The 24,115-nt window shown below is 41.3% G+C and overlaps 1 protein-coding gene across 4 annotated transcripts in view; it reads left to right on the top strand.

Annotated features, from left to right (window-relative positions):
• Nucleotides 1-24,115, top strand: part of mdn1 (midasin AAA ATPase 1) — a 305,960-nt gene that overhangs the window by 259,543 nt on the left and 22,302 nt on the right. For 3 of the 4 annotated variants that reach the window (XM_077586594.1, XM_077586596.1, XM_077586595.1), the window contains 13 exons: nt 3,324-3,458; nt 3,887-4,080; nt 4,244-4,405; nt 5,405-5,539; nt 5,690-5,822; nt 5,911-6,098; nt 6,955-7,086; nt 10,921-11,056; nt 11,246-11,508; nt 16,380-16,538; nt 20,716-20,817; nt 20,940-21,138; nt 22,466-22,636. In XM_077586594.1, the coding sequence (XP_077442720.1) occupies nt 3,324-3,458; nt 3,887-4,080; nt 4,244-4,405; nt 5,405-5,539; nt 5,690-5,822; nt 5,911-6,098; nt 6,955-7,086; nt 10,921-11,056; nt 11,246-11,508; nt 16,380-16,538; nt 20,716-20,817; nt 20,940-21,138; nt 22,466-22,636 (2,109 nt within the window). Of the gene's footprint in view, nt 1-3,323; nt 3,459-3,886; nt 4,081-4,243; nt 4,406-5,404; nt 5,540-5,689; nt 5,823-5,910; nt 6,099-6,954; nt 7,087-10,920; nt 11,057-11,245; nt 11,509-16,379; nt 16,539-18,239; nt 18,394-20,715; nt 20,818-20,939; nt 21,139-22,465; nt 22,637-24,115 lie in introns of those variants that run through there. The other variant, XM_077586597.1, reaches the window with a different exon arrangement.

Below are 24,115 nucleotides of genomic sequence, written 5' to 3'. Positions count from 1 at the left end.
TGAAGTGAAAAAAGTAAGTCCTACAAATCACAACTCAAATAGCTCAATTTATTGCACTGAGTGACAAAGTTTATTTGCTATAAGTTTATGGAAAATACCTTACAGTAATACCTCGACATACGAGTGCCCCGACATACGAGCAATTTGAGATAAGAGTAATATTTCAAGCAAATATTTATCTTGAGATACGAGACAAATTTTGATATACTCATAAGATCGCTGTCTTCCTGCAACTCGTAAATTGTCTCTCCGAGCACTGGGCGGAGCGTTGCTTTTTTTTACCCGTTAGTCAGTGCAGAATGGTGGAGCTCGCTCGCTAATACGAGAGCAGTATACTACTTCTCGTTGGCAAGTGGTCGTTCGTTATCTTATTGTGAGGACATTTGTGTGCATCATTTTCGGAATACTTTGAAGGGAAGACAAAACCAAACAACCCTCGATAGGTTCCTCTTAGCTGCAGCTGGAAGCAGGGTGGAGGCGGGGCAAACAAAGCCAGAAGAAAGGTATAAATATGTAAAACAAAATTATAATTAAGTTTAGTGTAAGGTTAGATTACATTTATTTTTGTATGTCTGCAATGTAATCCAAGTTCATTTAAATGTGTTTGTTATGTTACGAGCGCATTGCCTTGCATAGTCTCTCTCTCTCTGTCCCTCTCTCCCCTCTGCAAAATCCATCTAATTGTAGTACTATTAAACATCATAACCACTACCGTATTTACTCGCATATAAGCCGCCTGCGCATATAAGCCGCACCCAGAAAGTTGCCTTGAATTTTTAGAATTTTACAATTTCTCGCGTAGAGATTTTACCTTCAAAGCAACACTTTGTAATCCCTATTAATACCATGAATATGGAGGTGAAAATTGGGAATCAGAGGGCGGCTTATACGCGAGAAGTTGTAAAATTAAAAAATGTCAAGTACATTTTCAGGCTGCGGCTTACAGCAAAAAAAATGTCAAATATTTGCAACAATCTTGGACTAAGATGCTAAGTACCGTATTTTCACACCTTTGGGCGCACTTAAGTCTTAAATGTTCTCTAAAATGCTCGATGCGCCCAATCGGTCGGTGCGCCTAGTCTCTGCACTAAATTCAATTTTTGTATGGCCCTGACCGCTTGAGTGACTGGTTTTATTTCTTGCCGGCACGCTACTTTTTGCGATCAACCCAGCGGACGTTGACCCCTAAATCCATTCAAAACATCCCAGAGGAGTGGCAAGGAATTTGACTTTCGTGTACTCGCAGCGCTTTTAACCCTCAAAAACACACCCAATACTCAAAGAAACAGCATCTTAGAGCTATACAGAGGAAATGCCTGACGTGAATGACAACAGAATGCGGGTAGGAACGCTTGAAAAATGGACTGAAGCTATGGTTCGAACACAATTTAACAGCTTTGCTAACGGGTGGCAAACATAGTAGTTCGGGCAGGCAGCGTCGCACGAGTTTTGTGACGATTTGGAATGATTTGTGAATGCCGAAATAACAGCGAGGAGAAAACGCCGAACTCTTTATATCAGTTCGTTATATCTATTTTCATGCCATCCAATATCTCGCGATCAACTGGTAGATCACGATCGGCGTGTTGAGCACCAATGCACTAAATGACTTACAATAGTTCAACATGGATATTTTTGGGCAAATGTCCTCACAATAGGATAAAGCACGGCCACTTGCTAACGAGAAGTAGTATACAGTGGTACCTCGTGATACAGCATGCTCGTGATACAGCATGCTCGTGGTACGACGAAAATTTCGATCGAATAATTCGCCTGCGATTCGATCAAAATTTCGAGATGCGACCAAGCCAGGTGGTCATGACATGATAGGCTGTTTATTATTGTAGCGCACTGTCTTTTTTTGCCGCATCTCTTTCGTGTATAACAATATCTACGAGCACCAAACGATTTATTCAGACGAGTTTCGACCAGGAAACGCACAACGCGCATGCGCGGGCAAAAAGAGGGCTTTCTGGGTAAGGAAGTATACCCATGCACACAACGCTGATAGGCAATGGCACTCTTTCTGAGAATAAAACTTAATTACCCACAATCAATACGTGGGTAAGCTCAGCTGTTGCATTTCCTGCATTATTATCTAATACGAGGAGTATTATATTACTTCTCGTTCGCTGCTCATAAGAACATCAGGGGCACTGGCTCGTAACTCCCTCTTTGTAATATCTCTGGTCGCAACCGCTTTGAACAGCGCCTGAGAGAGTTGCGACCAGAGATATTACAACGAGGGAGTTGCGAGCCAGTGCCCCTGATGTTCTTGGAGCAGCGGAGCGATCGCTAATACGACAAGACTACTTCTCGTTGGCAAGTGGTCGTGCGTTATCCTATTGTGAGGACATTTGTGTGCATCATTTTCGGAATATTTTGAAAGGAATACGTAGTACAACAGCAAACAGCCCATCGATAGCGAACGTGAGGGTGGGGGCATGGCAAACAACTAACCCGGCCAGAACAAAGGTAAAAAAAAAAGATTAAAACAAAATTAGAATTCAGTTTTTTGTAAAGTTACATTAAATGTATGTTTGAGTGTGTCTGTATATATTAATCCAAGTTAATTTAAATATGTTTGTTCCGTTTACGAGTGTGTTGTCGTGGACAAAAAACCCGAATCCGTCCCCCCGCCCCCTCTGTGCGTCTCTCCCGTCGGCAAAATCTGCCCAATTTTAGTGATTAAACACATTTTATCACTATTAAACCACTAGTTATGTGTTACTTTGTTATTAGATGGCGAATTAGAAGAGATTAAAAAAATTCCAATCCAATATCCTGTTTTTGGTGTTTTTTCAGAGGGTTGAAACAAATTAATTTGTTTTCAATTCATTTCAATGGGAAACGTTCGCTCGAGTTACGAAAACCTGGACATACCATCTTGGTCTCGGAACGCATTAAGATTGTATGTCGAGGTACCACTGTATACTCCTCGCATTAGCGATCGATCCGCCATTCGCACTGTCTAACGAAAAAAAGACACTGAAAAAAATGCAACCGCCCAGTGCTCGTGGAGACATTACACGAGGGAGTTGCGGGGAGTGAGACAGTGCCCATAATGTTCTTATGAGCAGCCTCTCGTGTCCGCTGTATGCTCGTATATCAAAATATGTCTCGTATCAAGATAAATATTTGCCCAAAATTTTACTCGTATCTTAAATTGCTCGTATGTCGGGGCACTCATATGTCAAGGTACCACTGTGGTTTTACTAGTGGCGGCATGTACAACAGATTCCAGGATAAAAGAAAAATCTGATTATTTCCCATTTTCACTGTTACCAACACACGTTTTCATGCCAATGCTTCATTGTTTTCAGATGCCCCATCTGTATTTTGTTCTGAGTTTTGTGTCGATCTGGAGACAAACATAAACAGCTTGTTGTGTGCTGTCCAGAATTTAGTGAAGAGAAGAAAGAACAATGAGGAAATAGCTCAATATAATGCATCTAAAAGTAAGAGGTTTTTTTTTAACCTGTAAATATGCCAGTAATATAATCCAAGCAACTAAATATGAATGCCTTGATAAGTTTGCACATGTCTTGTTTGGACAGAAGTCTCTGTTGAGTGTTTTAGGTTGTAATTCACAGATTTATTGATAACATATAGACCACTATGAAAGGTCAGATGTGTGTCAATAATTACACAATGATGGTTTTTGTCTTGATTTGTAGTTGTCAATAACATGGTGCCTAGGTAAATGCTAATATGTTGTTGTTTATTAGTAATCTGTATATATGATATGTTTTTTTACTGTTTGATGGATTATAATCAAATTATATTTTTTTTACTTTTTTAATTGTTAGTTGAAACAACGGCTGAAGATATCTGAGAATGTCACTGATTGCCTTTCACGTGATGCAATTTTTCCTTCTTATCCTAGTTAGTGATGATCAAGAGGTTGGTGAAGAGCACATGGAAGACTTACTGAAGCCTAGACACTTAACCTATCACTTGGAAGAGCAGTTGGCAGCTGATCTGGAGGCTTTGTCTGTGGGAGATATGAATACCAAACTGGAGGGGCTCCTGGGATGCCTAGAGAGGCACACAAATTCATCTCTGCCACAGAAACTGCAGGTATAAGAGTTAGTACAAATACATTTTCTTAGTCAGGAAGTTTAGATGGAAAGTTGAACATTAATCACTGTTCCCATGAGTTAGGACGATGGATGATAATTAATATTAATTGTGATTGATGCCATTGAATGTACAGCTGAATCTGGCACGTTTGTCTTTTCAGGAAGTAAGCAGAGCATGCAGTATGCTCGTGCGTGTGGAGCCAATGCTGGGGATTTACTCTAATCTGGTCCGTTACTATCTGTCTCTGTCAGTGGAAGTGCACAGGTGCACTGGCAAACTACTCTCAGTGTTGGCTAACATCTTCTCAGAGCTTTCTCAGAAGGTACAGACTAAATGAAAATGAATCCACTTTGTCCACCACACAATAACTAGAGTTCCATGAAGTATTTTCCTGTTCCCGAATTGTTCTGCATTTTACTTACTTTGTCATCTAATATAATGAAACAAATAAGAATCCCAGGTAAACAAAATCCATCAGTATAATTAAACATAATAATCCACTGATAATAGGCCTCTCAGGTCAAATAATTCAGATGTCTACCTCTGGTGTCTAAATATCCATGAAAGTGGGATTTCAATCCCCCTCTCGAGTGGCTGGGAAAATGCCTGTCCCTGTTGAATGGCTCCTGTGCAGCAGTTCTCTTCACCACATAACTAGCATACGTCAGAGTGGTTACAATGAAAAATGGGTCATCACTAGATACTTAGTAGTATGTAATTGTCGTTGCCAGTTTCTGAACAAATTCTCCGGCATCTCAGCTACAACATTCTGCTTTCTATAGCCTCTGAAGGGGCTAGTCTAGCACACTCGCTAGTGTTATTCATTTCTTCTATGCCCGTATTTCCTTGCATATAAGCGCCTTCGCGTATATTCCGTACCCTTAAAAGTTGAGTGTTTACCAAGTCTCTGGGTGCAATATTAGCATGAGATACAAATTACGCAAGTGTCAAGGCTAATATTTTTATGATCGACCGCAAGACCTTCGTAGTTCATAGTGTTTACCATGTCAGCACATATAAGACGTACTCTGGATTCAGTCATCATTTTTTAGCGACAAATACAGCTTATATGCAAGAAAATACGGTAAGCTTTTTAGGGTTCATTGTACCTGTAAACTAGTTAGAAGCTTCTAAAAGTTGTTGTCCAAAATAGATTCTGTTGTTTTGATGTGAAATTTTAAATGTGAAAGATTCTCATTGGATAACAACAGAAACACATCTCTACATTACACTGATCTTTTTTTTTCAGTTCAGTTCATCCTTTCTTTAGTTCAATAATATATGTTATGATTTCCCCCTCCACCATCCCATTGTCCTCCAGGGTTTCTGCTTGCCCAAGGAGGTGCCTGCTGGAGAAGGTGAAGGTGCCACTGAGTTTCATGATTCTGAGGGAGATGGAGTTGGTCAGGGCGAAGGCAGTAAGGATGTCAGTGAAAAAATTGAGAATGAAGACCAGGTAAAGATTAAGATTAGGGCAGATAAACCCCAAATTAAATTTGAACCATTTAGGTTTAAGGCATATAATTGAACTATGCAGTAAAATATTACAATGACTTGATTAATGCATTCATTTTACTAGAATTTTGTAATCAATGTACTGTCCTAGGTGGAAGACACATTTGCACAAGGTCAGGAGAAACAAAATCAAGATGACAAGAATGTTAAACCAGAAGACAACGCTGTGGAGATGTCTGAGGACTTTGAAGGTCAAATGTTTGATGGTGATGAGCAAGATGCTGGTATGTAAATTTATGGTATAACAGCACAACATCTGATCTAATAAAATTCTATTCCTTGAGAATTGGTTCCCATCTCAATGATTTACAGATAAAGATGAATCAGATAAAGAAATTGAGCAAGAGGATATGGATAAAAAGATGGGTGATTTGGGTGATGGACGGACAGATACTCTTGATGAGAGAATCTGGGGGGATGAAGAAGATGATGATGATGATGATGGTGGTGGTGGTGAAGGAAATGACAAAGAGGAAGAATCTGGCCAAGGCATGGACCAGGTACAGTCTTCCCTCGATTATCGCGACTTCACTCACCGCGAACTCACTTCATAGCGATTTTTTTCTGCTATTAGTTATAAACAAAAAAAAGTTTGCAACCGGAAGACAGATAAAAATGGTGTCGAAAATGGCAGAAGTTAGGGTACCGCCTCCTCTTCTGTGCTGAAATGATTGGTTCTAAGCACCGACCATATCATAGAAGAAAGCAAAGTATTTAACTACCGCAGCGGAACACGCAGGTGGGTCTTTCCTGTTTCCTGCGTGTGGCGTTTAGCATCGCGTATGGAGAGAGAATCTACTACTTCGAGTGGATTCCAGCTTTCTTTGTTTGGATTTTACAACTATATACCACCACGGAAAATGGCTCCCAAGCGTCCACACGGGTTCCCGGCCGCTCAGAAAGCTCTATATTCGGATAAAAATGACGGCCCACCAGTGACTTTGACCTTCTTTTGTCTTCCGCCATTTTCCTAGTGGCAAGCAGAAGACGGGGGAGTGTATTCCGCTTGCAAGTTTCAGTGTGGATTTTCATTTTAATAAACTTTTTTTTTCCTTTCCCGGAAAAAAATCTGCGATGTCGTGAAGCCGTGAATGTTGAAGCCGCGAAGTAAAGGATCACAGTACTCCCCAGATTTTGTTTTCGCTCAATATGATATAACTGTTATTCATCACGTATTATATCATGTGCTGAATCGCTGCAGCACATGATATAATGTGATGAATAGCATTGCTCCTACAGAGAGTAATTTAAAAATAATCTAGATGTAAATTTTATTCAATCTCCCCTGAGTCTCGCTTTGTGTCACGTGAAAATACAATTTTTTTATCCTGTTGTCCTTTTCAACTCTTTGTTCAGGAGGAATCTGTATTAGCTCCAAAGAGTGACAACTTGGAAGCTGCAGAGGCCAACAGAAACAAAGAAAAAGAGGACAGTGGTGACCAAATGAATGCTGAGCAGAAAGACAAAATTAATGAACAAAAAGATGAGGTAATGATTTGATAATGCAAATATTCATTGGAACATTTTGAAATGAATGAATGTAATTGAATGCTTTTATTGTCATTACACAAGTATGAGATTTAAAGCTTTCACCACATATTGCACAAATTACAACAGACAGACAAATAAATAATCTATAAATAAGTAGTCCAAGTGAGGTCAGCAGAGTGAACCGGGCTTGTTCCGTCTGAAGTCCAGGATGAGTTCCTTGGTTTTTGGAGGCGTTCATCACCAAGCCGTACCACTCGCTGAGTCTATGGACGCAGCAACAAACAAGCAGAGACAGAAAATCAATAAACGGGAAATAAAAATAATCACTAGATAATCAATAAATAAGAAATAAATAAGTAGTCCAAGTGAGGTCAGCAGAGTGAACTGGGCTTGTTCCGTCAGAAGTCCAGGATGGCTTCCACGGTTTTGGAGAGGTTCAATGCCTAGTTGCACTACTCGCTGAGTCTATGGACGCAACAACAAACAAGCAAACACATTGAAAGTCAATATTGAGTAATGGTAAATAAACACTAAATACTAATGATAAATAAATAATCACAAAATAGTAATAGATAAATAAGTGGTCAAAATAATAAATAAGTAGTATAAGTAGTAGTAATAAGTCTTGATTAGATCCCAGGTGCAGAACTCAAGTTGAGTATGGTGACAGCTCTTGGAAAGAAACTGTCCTTGAATCTGTTTGTCTTGGCAGTTATAACTCTGTAGCACCTTACAGAGGGCAGCAGGTTGAAGTGGTGGAAGCCGGGATGCGTATTGTCGTTTATAATGTTCTCTGGCCTTCTCAGGCACCCGGATTCATAGATGCTGGACAGGGTGGGCAGGGGGCAGTTGATGATCTTTTGGGCTATGTTGATCACCCTCTGCAGGTTGGTGTTCAGTTGCTCCTTCCTGAGTGCTCTCAGGAAATGTAGCCTCTGCTGCGCCTTCTTGATGAGTGCTGTGGTGTTTGCCACCCAAGTGAGATCAGCAGAGATGTAGACTGTTAAGAATTAAGTTTGTACTTGCGCCACACGTTCGCCATTAATATACAGGGGTGACGGAGCAGCTTTGTTCCATCGGAAGTCCAGGATGAGTTCTGCTTTTGGATACGTTCAGCGTCAAGTTGTTGAGAGCGCACCACTTGCTGAGTCTAAGGACCTCATCTCTGTAGGCCATCTCATTCTTCCCTGTGATCATCCTCACCACCATTAATCGTCTGGAAATTTCACAATGATGTTCTCCGGGTGCGTGGGTCTGCAGTTGTGTGTAGAGCGAGCAGAGTAGTGGACTCAGTACACAGCCTTGGGGCGAGCCGGTGCTGAGCGTTCAGGCAGATGAGAGGTGGCGACCCAGCTTCACTTGCTGGGGTCGGTCGATCAGATGGTCCTCAATCCAGGCGCATTTGGAAGGTGGGAGCCCCGGATTGGCCAATTTGTGGATAAGAATGTACGGTTTTATGGTGTTAAAGACTGAGCTGTAGTCGATGAAAAGCATTCTGACATAGCTCCCTCTTTTCTCAGTTGGCTCAGTGCAGCGTGGAGGGTGGTGGTTATTGCATCTTTGGTGGATCTGTTCGGCTGATATGCAAACTGATGTGGGTCGTGGATGAGGGGAAGACAGGCTTTGATGTGTTTCAGTACCAATTTTTTAAAGCACTTAGTAATTATTGGTGTGAGAGCTATTGGGTGGTAGTCGCCCAGATTGTTAGCGGGTGACTTGGGTACTGGGATGATGGTGGACACGGAGCACATCTCACATCCACTACCTCCACAATGAGTGGGGTGGGACTTCTTCCCGAGCTTGGTGTGGGATGTACACGAGGTTTATGTGATGTGACTGGGTGGTGGGCTTGGGACTCCAAGCGGGCACAAAAGTTGCGAGTGCTGCATCTGAGTCCGAAGGAGTCGCAGCTCGGCCCTTGTAGTTCGTGAGGGTCCGTATGCTCTGCCACATCGTTCGGGGGTCGACAGGTTGCCCTTCTATAATCCCCCCCCCCCCCCCCCGTAGTCTGCTTTGGCGGCCTTTATGCCTCTCGTCAGGTTGGTGTGAGCCGCGCTATAGAGTGCCCTGTCACCGGATCTGATGACTCCATCTTGGACCCGGAGGAGTGATCGGTCCTGGCAGGTCATCCACGGTTTCCGGTTTGGGTATATCTGGATGGTCTTCTCCACAGTGACCGTAGCCATGCAATACTTGATGTAAGACAGTACTGTATCTGTGAAGGTTCCCATGTCCTCATCGTTGAAAGTTTACCACTGTCTGTTCAAAGCAGTCTTGGAGTCGGGGGAGGGCGTCTTCAGGCCATGTGATAATGGTTCGTCTTTGGGGCTTTCATTGTAAGGGGAGCGTAAATTGGGGCCATGAAAAAAAGAGGCGTGATCTGACTCTCCCAAGTGTGTGCGTGGTATGGTTCTGTATTCACCTTTGATGTTCGAGTAAACATGATCCAGAGTTTTATCTTCTCTTGTTGGACAATTCACGTGTTGGTAAAATTTCGGCAGAACTGTTTTGAGATTTGCTAGATTAAAATCTACTAGCAGAAGGTGATTAAACAGAACAACAAAGCAAAAGCAGAAAGTACACAGCAAATCTAAGTAAATGGGATCATTAAGAATCACCAAATCAAATAATTAAGACAGAAAAGCAGCAAAAACACAAAACGAGCAAGAGCGTACGGAGCTACCGCCGCCGGCTGCCACTTGAGCGGCGCCATCTTGGTTGCGGTAGCAAAAACGGATACAGACTCAAGAAAAAGACGTTGTAGAGTTGGATAAAACTGGAACCACACACAGGAAGTCTTCCACAAGATGGGGAACTTCTGCAGACTGTGACGGAGGTAGAGAATATGCAGAGTCACTCTTCCAAGCTTATCCGCACAGTTCCTCAGAAGTCTGGAGCCGGAGACAACAGTAGCAGAGTAGAACCCCTCGGCTCCATTTCGGCCTGGTAAGCGCCGACAGCTCTTCCATCGAATCCCATGATGGAATGGTTGGTCTGAAGCGTCGCTTCTTCTCCCGGCACTTTTGTCCAGCTCCGAATATCCAGCGGCATTGAGGTATTGCTCCTTCTGCGTATTGTAACAGCTAGTCCCATGTGTATGACAGCGTAGGCATGGCTGAATGGTTCCAAAAAAGAAGTAGCAGAAAGAAGCCAGGCTAACAGAACAAAGAAAAACATTAAAGTAGAAAGTACAAAGTAAACACCCTAAAATGCACTCATTCAATCCGTAATAGCAATTTGAAATACAATAGGTACGTGACAAATGGAGCCAGCTGTCCCAATTTCAATTTCACAAAGACCAGTTACCGCAATTAGTGGTGCTTTCAGCCACGTTGCAGCACTGTCCACAGTATAAAAAAAACTATTTAAGCGCATAGACCGATGATGTCGTCCAGACATTCGTTAGGGTATTTGATGGTGGAGGATCCCAGTACAGACAACTGAAGAGACAGGAATGGAATTCGAGAGTTTTTTTTTTATTTTAAGAGGATGGTGATTCCGTTCTGGAGATGCAGAGGTCGCGGAGAATCCTCTTAGGAGGTAAAGGGGGGGCTAAGCGAAGGTATTCAACAGCGGAACGCCAAATCAGGTCTTAAGAAGCAAGCGGAAGATTGTTAGCCTTAGTACCCAGAGAAAATCCACCTACGGGAGCACATGCAAACTACACAGGAGCGAACGCACGACCCCAGAACTGTGAGGCCAACGTGCTAACCACTCGGCTGCTGGGCCCCTCTAAAAAAAAATAATATTTAAAAGAAATAAGCTCTATCTATGTTTGACTACATTTTCTTTTTCAAATAAAGAAATATATAAACTACTATTTTCCCTTAGAGGGAATTTGAGAAGGATGAAGTGGACCCCTATCACGGCGAGCAGTTTAAGAGACCTGAATCCGAAGATGTCGCGCTTCCTGAGGAACTTAACCTGGACCAGATGGAAAAGATGGGAGATGAGAAAGAAGCTGAAGGTAATGGTGATTCTAGTTGTTGTTGAAGTGCAAATTGGTTCACTTTCATTTAAGTTCAGGTATTATCCTGATGATTTCATTTCTTAGTTTATATAAAAACATTTACAGTCCCCCTACCAAACTATCTGGCCGTGAGTCCATTTTTTTAAATATTCTTTAAAGTTTACCTTTTAATGTCAATGTTTTCAGAACAAGATCCATTTGTCATTGACAACGAAGACATTACTGCAGATGGGGATAAGGATGAACAGGAAGACGGATATGAGGAGCAAGCAGCTGAGCCTATGGAAGATAATTCAAACAGAAAAGAGGAGGACAACCAAGAATCAGAGCCGGAGGATGAAACGGAAAGTCGTTCAGATGAAGTAAAAACAGGAGGAAATCAACATGAAGACACATCAAACACAGATCAGGATCAGCCTAATTCAAAAGATGAAAGAACCAGTTTTAAGGTGGGACTACCTACTTTGTATATGATCAACATAATTCTTTAATTGCTTGCATAGTACATAGAATACACTTTTTAAATTCACGTTACGTGCCCCATTTGTCCCTATTTTTTTATATTATTTTTATTATGACAGCCATTTAGCAAACCCGTTGAAGAAATATATCAACAGCAATTTCAATAAATATCCAAATGTAGGGTTTTTCACTTTTGCTATGGTGCAAACTGAGTTTTCAGGTCCAGTATGCTAATTAATTATCCTTGGATAATTAGCACTAGATTCCTGGTTTCGACCACAACAGTTCGAACTGTTCAAACTGTACTGAACCAAACTCTGGATGAGATCATGGCCATCCGTTAGCAATGCTGTTAAATTGTGTTCGATCCATGGCTTCAGTCCATTTTCCAAGCTTTCACACCTGCATTGCGTGTCATTCACGTCTGGCATTTCCTCTGTATAGCTCTAATATGCTGTTTCTTTGAGTTTTGAGTGTTTTTGACGGTTAAAAGCGCTGCGAGTACACAAAAGTCAAATTCCTTGCCACTCCTCTGGGATGTTTTGAATGGATTTAGGGGTCAACGTCCGCTGGGTTGATCGCAAAAAGTAGCGTGCCGGCAAGAAATAAAACCAGTCACTCAAGCGGTCAGGGCCATACAAAAAAGTGCTGCGAGCAAACGGTAGTCAAATGCCTTGCCACTACCTGGAATGTTTTGAATTGATTTACCGTAATGCTTGGAATGCGCGGGGAGGCTATTTTTAGGGTGAATGTCCGCTGGGTTGATCTATAAGTAGCGTGCTGGCAAGAAATAAAACCAGTCACTCAAGCGGTCAGGGCCATACAAAAATGTAATTTAGTCCACAGACAAGGCACACCAACCGATTGTGCGCATCGACCATTTTAGAGAAAATTTTATAGACTTTTAGGTGCGCTCTGTGGGTGTGAAAATATGCTAAATGTTATTAAGGCTGACTAAACCACCAATCTTTTGTTTTGAAATAAATCATAATGTTTAGGTAATGTAAAGGAAGTAGGAGTACGCGGCACTGGTAATTCTTATCAATATGCCTGTTTGGGCTAAGCGCAAAATAGATGGCAATTTGGATGAAACTTATAAGAGGAAACCCAGACACTCGCAGAAGTTTAGTGGTTCGTATTCGACGAAATATCCCATGTTGAAGCCATCTCCAAAAAGACCGACATTTGCATATTGCACAACATGCAAGGCGACTTCAGCCTGGGACATGATAGAATTAGTGACTGTAAAACGCATGTAAAAGGAGTCACACAAAGATATACTTATTTTCATACTGTTCAATGGCTATCAGTAAGGTATCTACACCAGAATGTCTCTTCAGCTTTGCATTGAGAATCCTGAGCAATGTTCCCTCTAATTTTTTGTTTGTCTGGGCAGAAAGACAACCTCCCTGAGCACACTGAGTACCAGTGTGAGCAACATCATTATTGCTCGCTATGGGCACACACCAGTATCACACCTGCCATAAGCAGGTGCATGTCTACTACACATAAATGATTTAGTAATAATAAAATGTAATGATTAATATCTATGAATGGGCGGCCCGGTGCATGAGTGGTTCGCGCGTCGGCCTCACAGCTCTGGGGTCCTGGGTTCAAATACAGGTCGGTCCACCTGTGTTGAATTTGCATATTCTCCCTGGCCCTGCGTGGGTTTTCTCTGAGTACTCCGTTTTCCTCCCACATCCCAAAAAGATGCATTGTAGGCTGATTGGACACTCTAAAATTGCCCCTAGGTATGGGTCTGAGTGTGCATGGCTGTCTGTCTCCTTGTGCCCTGCGATCGGCTGGCCACCGATACAGGGTGTCCCCGGCCCCTGGCCCAAAGTCACCAAGGATAGGCTCCAGCACCCCCCGCGAGTGATAAAGTGGATAAAGCGGTTCAGAAAATGAATGAAAAAATATCTATGAATAAAACATCTTCATAAATGCCATTAGAATATGCACAAATCCGACTTAAATTTTACCTTATTTTACACATCTGTCCTTCTCACTTCTCATTTTCGTTCATATGACTTTTCTGCTGAACTTGAGATAGTCAAGTTTCCATTTATATGCAATATTTTTCCATGATTTTGCTTTCATTTATTTAATAAGGGATAGCACATATTAATGAATATATTTATATTCATGTTAATGAACATATATATGTAAGATTGTGGCCGAGGGCTAATTTCCATTTATAGTCCATTGTGTAGGTTGAAGACAAACGATCACACATACTAGACACACACGCACCTATGCACGCACAAAACCACACACACAGCAGATTTAGACAGTTCTCACCTGATTTCGCCGCTAGCTCTTCTATTTGCACAGTAAAGTAAAAAGGAATGTATTAAGAAATATTAAAATGTAATTAAAAAAAGATTGAAGGGCTGTAAAACACGAAAAACATAAGAGCAGACAGAGCTACTGCCACTGGCTGCCGCATAAACGGCGCCATCATGAGGAAAGAGGAAAAAAAAGTTTGGATTTTATTTTGTGCGCGCCATATGATTGCTGCTGCGTGGAGAAGACGAGAGTAGTGCGCAATTGAGCACGCGCGCAGCTTAGAGGGAACATTGATCCTGAGAGCCTCAATTTCCATGTTGTTCATGTTGGAGCAATTTCTTAAACAATACATTTTTTAACAGTGGTTCTAATAAAATGTTTACATAAGATTCCTGCCTCACACGTACGTAGCCTCCGGTAACAGACTCTGGTATCAATTGCTAACAGCAGGTTTGAACTGGGATTTAAACTGGTGTTTCTTTGGCTTATTTGACAAACAAAGAGACTATGGGTTGTGGCTCAGTGAAGTACCCCATCTTTTGAGAGAGGGTCTTAAAGGCCCATGGTATTTATATTCTTATTTGGCCAGAAAACTTACTTGAAATTATCCCCTTTGAAAAATCTATCTGGTATTGTGACGAGAAAAAGAACAGACTCTTCAATGCAGATGAGTTAAATGACAATCTTTAAAGGAACCTTCCCTCTAAAAACACTCGAGCAGTAGCAAAGACACCAAATCCATGATATGGCACATTGCTGCCATAACTGTATTTAGAAGAAGCCTGGAGTAAGTATTGAGTCCTATACTTGGTCACACATTTCATGTTCATAATTTTTGGTGGACAACATTTAAAGAAATGTTTGTTTTATGTAGTTTACCTGTTAGAAATTTGTAAAGCATGCAAAATTGGAGATCGACACACTCATGGTTCTGGTGAGGAGAGACTGGCAGTTTTCTCTCTCCGTTGTTCTCAGTCGTTCCTTTTTGTTTCTTTTCCACAATCCTAGTTTCATGTCCCAAATCAAAAGGGGGAGGGCTTGAGCAAGCAGCAGGGACATAATGAAATTTGGTCATTTGTATGTTTAGTATAAGTTTAACTTGGTGTGTATTATATGCAGCAGCAAAAGCACATACGGACACTTGGCTTCATCAGTACAGCTGGTTTCGATCAGAAACGTCACTATTTAGATATGTCGACAAGTCCAGTTCCCAAAAACAGGATTGCGGTTGGCCATCATCAGAGAGCATTTTGCAATATCTTTGTCAGCTGTTCAGTTCCATAAACAATTCTTGCTTCTCGAGCTTTCCAGCCGCATTGGCTACTTGGCCTATGTTGCTTTTACTCCTTTGCACACTGTTCACTTACACAAAATGGTATGCTTGCAAATGGCGTTCTTCATTGCTAGCAAAAGCATGTATACATTGTAGCAAATTTATAATAATATGCATACATGTATACACAATGATCATATCACACATGACTTACTGCCTCACAAGTTGGTCATTGGCCTGCAATACAACACTAAATCCAATTGAAACCATTTATAAGTAAGCTCTAAAACTATTGGACACAAAACCAAAAACGCACCACCACTGTCAGATATTTAAAAAAAAAAACGCCTTAACTGGGGGAATGTTAAATATGCAAATGCCACCTAATTTAGAAAATCTTACATCACAAAGGTCCTCCTTCACTGCAAGATTTTGTACGAAAAATTCCAACACATCAACAAGGGCTTGCTCTAGAGGTGACTGTGTAGTTCTCTTCCAAAAGAGTGCATTCAGCCAAAGCACCTTCTCTGTCCGTGCCTCACATACCTGGAACTCAATATCAATTACCATACGAGAACTCTGGTCTCTGAATCTCTTCGCCAATCAACTTAAAGCCTGGCTGTTAGACAAACAAAATTGAGATCACAATGTTGGATAAAACTAGTCCTTGTGTGTGCAAGGGCATGCGTGTGTGCGATCATTTATCTTTTTTAACGAAACAAATCCAAACTGATTTAAATACCGTATTTACTCGCATATAAGCCACCCTGTGTACAAGCCGTGACCTTAAAATTGTTGAATTTTACAATTTCTCGCGTATAAGCCGCAGGTGATTCGCAATCTTTACCTCCATATTTATGGTTTTAATAGGGGGTACAAATGTCTTATTTTGAGGGGAAAATCTTAAGAAAAAACATTGTATGTGTTATTTCTTCAGAACAGAAAATAACCAACAAATAGTAAATGTTACTTTGCCAACATCTACTGGTGAAAAAGAGTATAGCAAATCTTGTGCTCATATAAGCCATTCCCTTGATTCAATCATCATTTTTTAAGTTAAAAATACAGCTTTGTGAGAAAATACGGTAAATGGCGGCATTTATATATTTATTGATGTAGACATGCGCAAATAAAAGCATTTCATTTTACTTAATATTTTTCTGGTAATATTTGGGCATCGCCACGTCACATTTTTGAGTAGCAGTTTGACATTGCCACCCTTCATTATATACTGCCCTTGGATGGCACATACGACTATACCTGATAATGTCCCTGTGCCTCCCACGTTGACAGGATGTCGAGGCTGATGGTTTAGATGCTGTTGATGATCAGACAGCGTCACCTGAGAGAAAAAAGCATAATGCTGATGGACAAACTGGGGAGCAGAATTTCCAGAGTGAAACTGCAATGGACCTGGCTGGAGAGGCATCTGAGAGAGAACAAGCAAAAGAGGTGCATATTATGTTGAATGTAATTTTGATTTGTTGTGTGAATAAGGACATTCAATAAGTCTTTTATCAATTGCAATACAGTGGTACCTCGACATACGAGGACCCCGACATACGTGCATTTCGAGATACGAGTAAAATTTCGAGCAAATAATTATCTCTAGATATGAGACACATTTCGAGATACGAGAAAGCCAGGTGGCCAAGACATGATAGGCTGTTTATTATTGTAGCGCACTGTCTTTTTTGCCGCATCTCTTTTGTGTATAACAGATATCTACGAGCACTGGGCGGAGCGTTGCATTTTTTTCCAGTGTTTTTTTCCCGTCACTGTGTTATCCTATTGTGAGGACATTTGTGTGCATCATTTTCGGAATATTTTGAAGGGAATATAAAAGCAAACAACCCATCGATAGAGAAAGTCAGGTTGGAGGCGGGGCAAATAAAGACAACCCGTGAGAAGAAAGGTATCAAACTTTAATACAAAATTAAAATTAAGTTTAGTGTAAGGTTAGATTAAACTTATTTTTGAATGTGTCTGCATTGTAATCCAAATTCATATAAATTTGTTTATGTTGTGGAACGAGCGTGTTGCCGTGCAAAAAGCGCCCTCCACCCCCCTCTCTCTGTCCGTCTCTCTTTCTCTCCCCCTTCGAAATCCGTATAATTTTAGTACTATTAAACACATTTTAGTAATATTAAACCACTAGTTATGTGTTACTTTGTTAATAGATGGCGAATTAGAAGAAATAAAACATTTTTTCCAATCCAATATCCTTTTTTGGTGTTTTTTCAGAGGGTTGGAACGAATTAATTTGTTTTTAGTTCATTTCAATGGCAAACATTTGTTCGGGTTACGAGAATATCGACATACGAGCTCAGTCCCGGAACGAATTAAGATCGTATCTCGAGGTACCACTATATAGTATTAATACCGCCTTTCAAGACACTCAAGGACACTTTACACCCGCAAATGCCAAAAATGCAATGAAAATTAGAGGAACAAACCAGATTAAAAACAAAATCAAAATAAAAGTAGAATATAAGATAAATGAGGAACAAGGAGAGATAAAGACGCAGAATATTAGATTATGCTGGATACTTTAATTAAAACAGATGTTTTGAGACTGGATTTGAAGAGTGAGAAGGAATTAATGAAGCAGATATTCAGAGATAGGGAATTCCAGAGTTTGGGAGCATTGTGACTAAATCCTATGTAACCAAAGGTACCAAGTTGGCACAGGAAACAAAAAGGTGAAGGTTAGAACAGGAACGGAATGGTCGGCTGTGGGGGTTGCTCATGATAATGAGGTCAGAAAGGTGGTGACGGGGATCTTGTTCTTGATTTTGAATTGAAAGCCTTAATTGTTATTATACGGTATGAGATTTAAAGCTTCATTATGAACGCATAAATAAATAATCAATAAATAAATTTTACCGGAAGCAAGTGTGGGATGGGCTAATATACTACTGATTCCTCTAGGGATGTGACAACATATCGAAATTGTGATATACAGTGTTACAGTGGTACGTCTTAGAAATTTCTCTAAATAAGAAATATTCAGGTTAGCAAAGGCCTCAATGGTAAAAAAATTGTCCCTAGATACGAAAGAAAATCCATGTTGATAAACCCGGAATCTGAAAAATTAAAAGATTCTTTTGTAGTATACTGTATTTTATGCTCTCCCACTGGCTGCCTCCCAAGGCCTCGGAGGAGCTGTGGTTCCATGAAGCCCAACCTGAAATTGGCGTACTCTCGGCAGCTACTGGCGGAGTAAGACCACGAAAGTTTCACCAAAAGCCCACTTTCTGGGCACTTTATCATCTTTTTTCAGGACCGTGGCAGAGCCGCTCTGGCGGTAAGTTCCTGATTTGTGTTCCTTCTTCAGAAGCAGGCTCTGTTATCAATGTTATTGAGTCATGCTATTGCCTAGCTTGACAGCGTATGCCTTGGAAAATGTCTGCACCTCTTAATTCTAATGTCTTAATAAATAACTTTCTTATCTTTTAGAGACCAATCATGTCTGCGATAATCCAAAAACCGTGAAGTAGGATCGCCCCTATTATTACTACCATACTACCATGTCTTTGCGCCTCTACAGAAATGCAAGCAGACTAGTGCAATTATCAAGAAGTGTATTTATCTAATATTACAGCTAAAAGCATATCAAACGACTGTAATGTATTAACATCTAAATATAATCTAAATATTAAAAAAATGTAAATACGTTCAATACTGTACTCACAGTGAAAATAGTTCCTCTGTGCTTGAAATAAATCCAAAAAAAGGCCAATGGTTGTAATCCAAAAGACTAGGTTAATGGTTGTTTGGACTGCTTTGGTTTTAAACATTTTGGTATCCAGATGATTTTTTTCCCCCTACAGCCCGATATCCAGACCGATAGGGCATTTTCCATTTTAACGATGATTTTATTCCTCGTGGTTACCATTCGCTTGTTGTCCTTTGAAAAGGAAAAGGATACTGTGGGTGTCTACCAAATGTTCCATTCTACTTTCTTGCCGTAATTCCTTGCTACATGGGCACACTTATTGCCCGCCTTCAGCATATCGAGCAACTTACCGTATTTTCACACCTATAAAACGCACCGTCTGAAAGGGCTCATTCTCAGTTGCGGGTATATTTTCTGTTTTTTTCTGAATACATTGGGGGCCTCGCAAGACACTAGGCTAGCGTATGTTATGCTAGCCGCTAGCATGTTTTTTTTTAAAGACAGCACGATCAAAACTAAGTTTGATAGTGCTTTATTGAGGTAAAAGGTGCACAAGTTAATATAAGTTAAAGCAGTTAAACATCTACAAACGTAGGGTGAACGTCCACAGGGTTGATCGCAATAAGTAGCGTGTCGGCAAGAAATAAAACCAGTCACTCAAGCGGTCAGGGCCATAAAAAAATTTGAATTTAGTCCACAAACAAGACGCACGGACCGATTGGGCGCATCGACCTTCCTGTTGATTTTGACATTTTGACATTCCTGGCTCACTTCCTGTTCAGTAACCCAAAATCAACGAAAAGTGACCTGTACATACTCCAGAATCAAAAGTAGTCTTGAAATGCCCCAAAATCAACAGGAAATGACTAGAATCAGCTGACATTGACTACCATAGATGTCCAATCCGTTTGAAGTGAGAGAGATGTACAGACGCTCCCCTACTTACGAACATTCAACTTACGAACAACGGTACATACAAACATGTCTGCAAATTGCGTTTAAGTCGAAAAATGTTGGTAAGTCCAATTTTGTATTTTTTTTCCGAGTAGTGCTTCTTTCCGCCGCTAATACCGACGCCTGGCGCTGTGAGGGTTCAGCTCACCCAGCATCTACCTTCTTCGTTGCAATGCGGAAGTGCGTGAACGTATCTGCAGTGGGCAAAGAACCTTTTTCATTTGTATCATTAAATATCTCGTGCATCCATTATTGATTATGGTTGGTAAAAAGCGAAATGCTTCTATTGAGGGAGTTGCAAGGAAGAGGCAAGCCATTTCATTTGAAACGAGTGCCAATAATAACGAAGCTTGATGCGCGTGAGAGTGGTGATTGTTTCACGGGCATACAACTTCAATCGTTGGACCGTCAGTACCATTTATAAACAGAAAGATCGAGCAGCAGGACCCAAATATTGAACGTTGCACAAAGTGTGCAAATCAATTGAATGATGCCATACAGTGCTACCGCATCATTTATGATGAAAAAAATAAGAAAACTGTGCAATCGTCGTTAGATCGCTTCTTTCGGCCAGTTTCTAATACATAAATCTCTCTCTCTCTATACAGTACTGTACATATTCTCTCCATTTTATTAAATGTTTTTTTTCAGTACAAACCAATGTGTGTTACTTATACAAGCCTTAAAATTACAAATGCACTTATATAAACCTTCAATATACTTATATAGGCCTTAAACATAAATTATAATACAAAATATAGCACTGAATCAACTTACAAACAAATTCAACTTATGAACAATCGCTCGGAACCTAACTCGTTCGTAAGTAGGGGAGCGTCGGTACTGCTGAAAGTATGCTGCTTCTTTTGAGCTCCATAAAACTGCTTTGCAGCTGATGACCATTTACATATTTGAGGCACACCACCAATTACTGTCAAGCTACTCCTGTGAACTGTAGCCTTCAGCAAATAAAATGCCATGTAATTTTTTTGATAGGAGCCAGGGAACGGAGCAGCAGACACCAACGAACCAGCAGGTCACCAGTCAGCGCTCACTGCAAGGATTTCTGCTCAGAGACCGATACAGAACAATACTCAGGTATAGTCTTGTAAATGAACTATTTTTTAAATTTCTTTTAAAATATTTTTTAAATTTCATTTGTTTGCTAATCTGTTTTCTTTCATTGTCTTTTTTATCATTTAAAATTATTTCCCTTCCAGAGCTTTAAAAGAAAACCTGGACAAGCAGACAATGAACGTTCGACGGGTGACTACAGTGAACTTATTAACAAGCGTCTTCGTACAATGGAGAACTCTCACAACCAGTCACAAGATAGCAGGCAACATGAAACCCCAATACAGTCCAACCTGTATGAGCACGTCAATGAAGGAGATATAGCCCATGATAGTCAAACATACGGTCAGTAGTCAAATCAAGTTTCCAACCCTAAATCAGTAAAAGACCCCAAAGAGGTCCACAGACAAACAGTTGTTTGTTGTCAACTCTTTGTCTGTGGACCCCATGGTAAAGATGTTGTAAGAGTTTCTGCTCATAAATCAGAGATTCAGAACTCACTTGTTATCAGCACTTAATTTCAAACTGATTTCATGTATTTAAGAGAAAATCATCAAATTGGTCTCACAGCATCATTAAGAATTCTATGAATGAACATTATAAGTTGCACCATCAATCCAAATTATATTTAAAAAAGACTTCTAACTCGGAAAATACAGTAAATAATATACTAAAAAGATTTTAGATATGTTTATGTACCGTATTTTCACACCTATAGGGCGCACTTAAAAGTCTAACATTTTCTCGATGCGCCCAATCGGTCGCTGCGTTTTGTCTGTGCACTAAACTCAATTTTTGTATGGCCCTGACCGCTTGGTTTTATTTCTTGACGGCACGCTACTTATTGCGATCAACCCAGCGGACGTTCACCCCAAAAATAGACTCCCCGCGCATTCCAAGCATTACGGTAAATCCATTCAAAACATCCCAGAGGAGTGGCAAGGCATTTGACTTCTGTGTGCTTGCAGCGCTTTTAACCCTCAAAAACACTCAATACATTAAGAAACAGCATATCAGAGCTATACAGAGGAAATGCCTGTCGTGAATGACAACACAATGCGGGTGTGAATGCTTGGAAAATGGACTGAAGCCATGGATCGAACACAATTTAACAGCTTTGCTAACGGATTTCTAACGGATGGCCAACATTGTAGTTCGGGCAGGCAGCGTCGCACGAGTTATGTGACGATTTGGAATGAATTGTCGATGCCGATACAACAGCGAGGAGAATCAAAGACTTAGGAGTGATGCATGTCGCAAGTTACAATGGATTGTGGATGACTGGGCTCAAGTGTCGGCCAGCACTGTTCGAGCTTTCGCTAAAGTTCCCGGAATACACAACTGTGTAAAAAAAAAACTGTCAGCTGAGCCTAGCATGTTAAACGCCGAATTTTTTATATCAGAGTGTACCTTTGACCTCAATAAAGCATTATCAAACTTAGTTTTGCTCGTGCTGTCTTAAAAAAAACACGCTAGTGCCAAGCCTAACATACGCTAGCGGATAGCATAATATACGTCAGCGGCTAGCATAACATACGGTAGCCTAGAAAATATACCCGCAAATGAGACTGCGCCCTATCACATGGTGCGTTTTATAGGTGTGAAAATACGGTATATACTATATGTAAATATAAATAAATATCTAAATATAAATATTGTTGAATGTGCCTAGATGTCGCTAATGCAGATCAAGTGACAGCAGAGCATCACAAGGACAAGGATGAAAATCAGGATGAGGACCTTTCAATGGAAACAGAGAATAAAGTTGAGGACTTAAAAGTTGCTGAATTTGAGGAGTTGAGACAAAACCAGCTGGATACAATGAAGGCCTTGCAACAGCCAGGTATTTACTGTGCCTCAGACATACATTATGTGGTTGTTTTTGTTTTGTTTTGTTTTTTCCCTTCCCTAATGTCCTCCTTCAAGACCATGCCCCCAATCTTGATTCTTCCAATTTTTATAATTTTAAAAACATTTTTTTTATATACAGTGTCAATTACATTTCAGGGGGGTTGAACCACACATACAGGTAGGGTTTGTATCTCTGCTTCACTTTACCCTTGGAATCTAGCTTTTAATGAAGAACAAATGTGGAAGGGTAAGTATCAAAGTGCTTTACTTTACTGAATTAAATTGATTTGAAATCACTGGCCAACAACCCATAGTCTTTTAGTTTGTACAATGAACCCAAAAGGGCCATACACAGTTTCACTCTCCCGCTGCTGGTCAGTGGTGACAGTGAGTAACTAAAAGTGACGTGTTGGAAGGCAGTCTCTTTAGCGTGCTGCACCCTTGTCCGTGTAGTTTCATTATTGTGGTGCCCAGCATTTAAGGTGATTTCAGAATAAATTAATCAATGTTATCGGAACAATGGTTAATCCGGAGGAGGATGTGCGATGGCGAGCGCCTGGTGGCCGGGCCTACACCCATGGGGCCAGGCCGGGAACAGCCCGAAGAGCCGACATGGCTTCCCTCTCACATGGGCTCACCACCTGTGAGAGGGGGCAAATAGGTTGGGTGTGCCAACAGTTGGGCAGGAGCCAAAAGAGGGATCCTTGGGGGTCCGATCCCCGGCTGCAGAAACTGGCTATTTGGACTTGGAATGTCACCTCTCTGGTTGGGAAAGAGCCTGAGCTAGTACGTGAGGTTGAGATATTCCGTCTCGACCTCTACGCACATGTTGTGAATTGGTGAGCCGAATACTTTGAGGACCTCCTCAATTCCACCGACGCGCCTTCCCATGAGAAAGCAGAGCTGGGTGACTCGGGTGGATTCTCTTATCTCTTGCGTTGAAGTGGGTGGATGAGATCCCCCTGGAGTTTATAAAGGCTCTGGATGTTGTAGGGCTGTCTTTGTTGACATGCCTCTCCAACATCGTGTGGACATTGGGGACAGTGCCTCTGGATTGGGAGACCGGGGTGGTGGTTCCCCTTTTTAAAAAGGGACCGGAGGGTGTGTTCCAACTCCCGGGGAATCACACTCCTCAGCCTCCCCGGGAAGGTCTATTCTGGGGTAGTGGACAGGAGGGTCCGGCAGGAGGTCGAATCTCAGATTCAGGAGGAGCAGTGTGGTTTTCGTCCTGGCCGTGGAACAGTGGATCAGCTCCACCCTCTGCAGGGTCCTCGGGGGGACATGGGAGTTCGCCCAGCCAGTTTTCATGTGCTTTGTGGACTTGGAGAAGGCGTTTGACAGTGTCCCCTGGGCAGTCTTGTGGGGGGTACTCGGGGAGAATGGGGTTCCGGAACCCCTGTTACGCAGGGTCCGGTCCCATTATGACTGTGTCAGAGTCTGGTCCGCGTAGCCGGAAGTACGATGAGAATCA

This window comes from Stigmatopora argus, chromosome 19 (assembly GCF_051989625.1).
Source record: "Stigmatopora argus isolate UIUO_Sarg chromosome 19, RoL_Sarg_1.0, whole genome shotgun sequence".
Lineage (NCBI taxonomy): Eukaryota > Metazoa > Chordata > Actinopteri > Syngnathiformes > Syngnathidae > Stigmatopora > Stigmatopora argus.
This window is presented reverse-complemented; position numbering and strand designations above follow the sequence as displayed.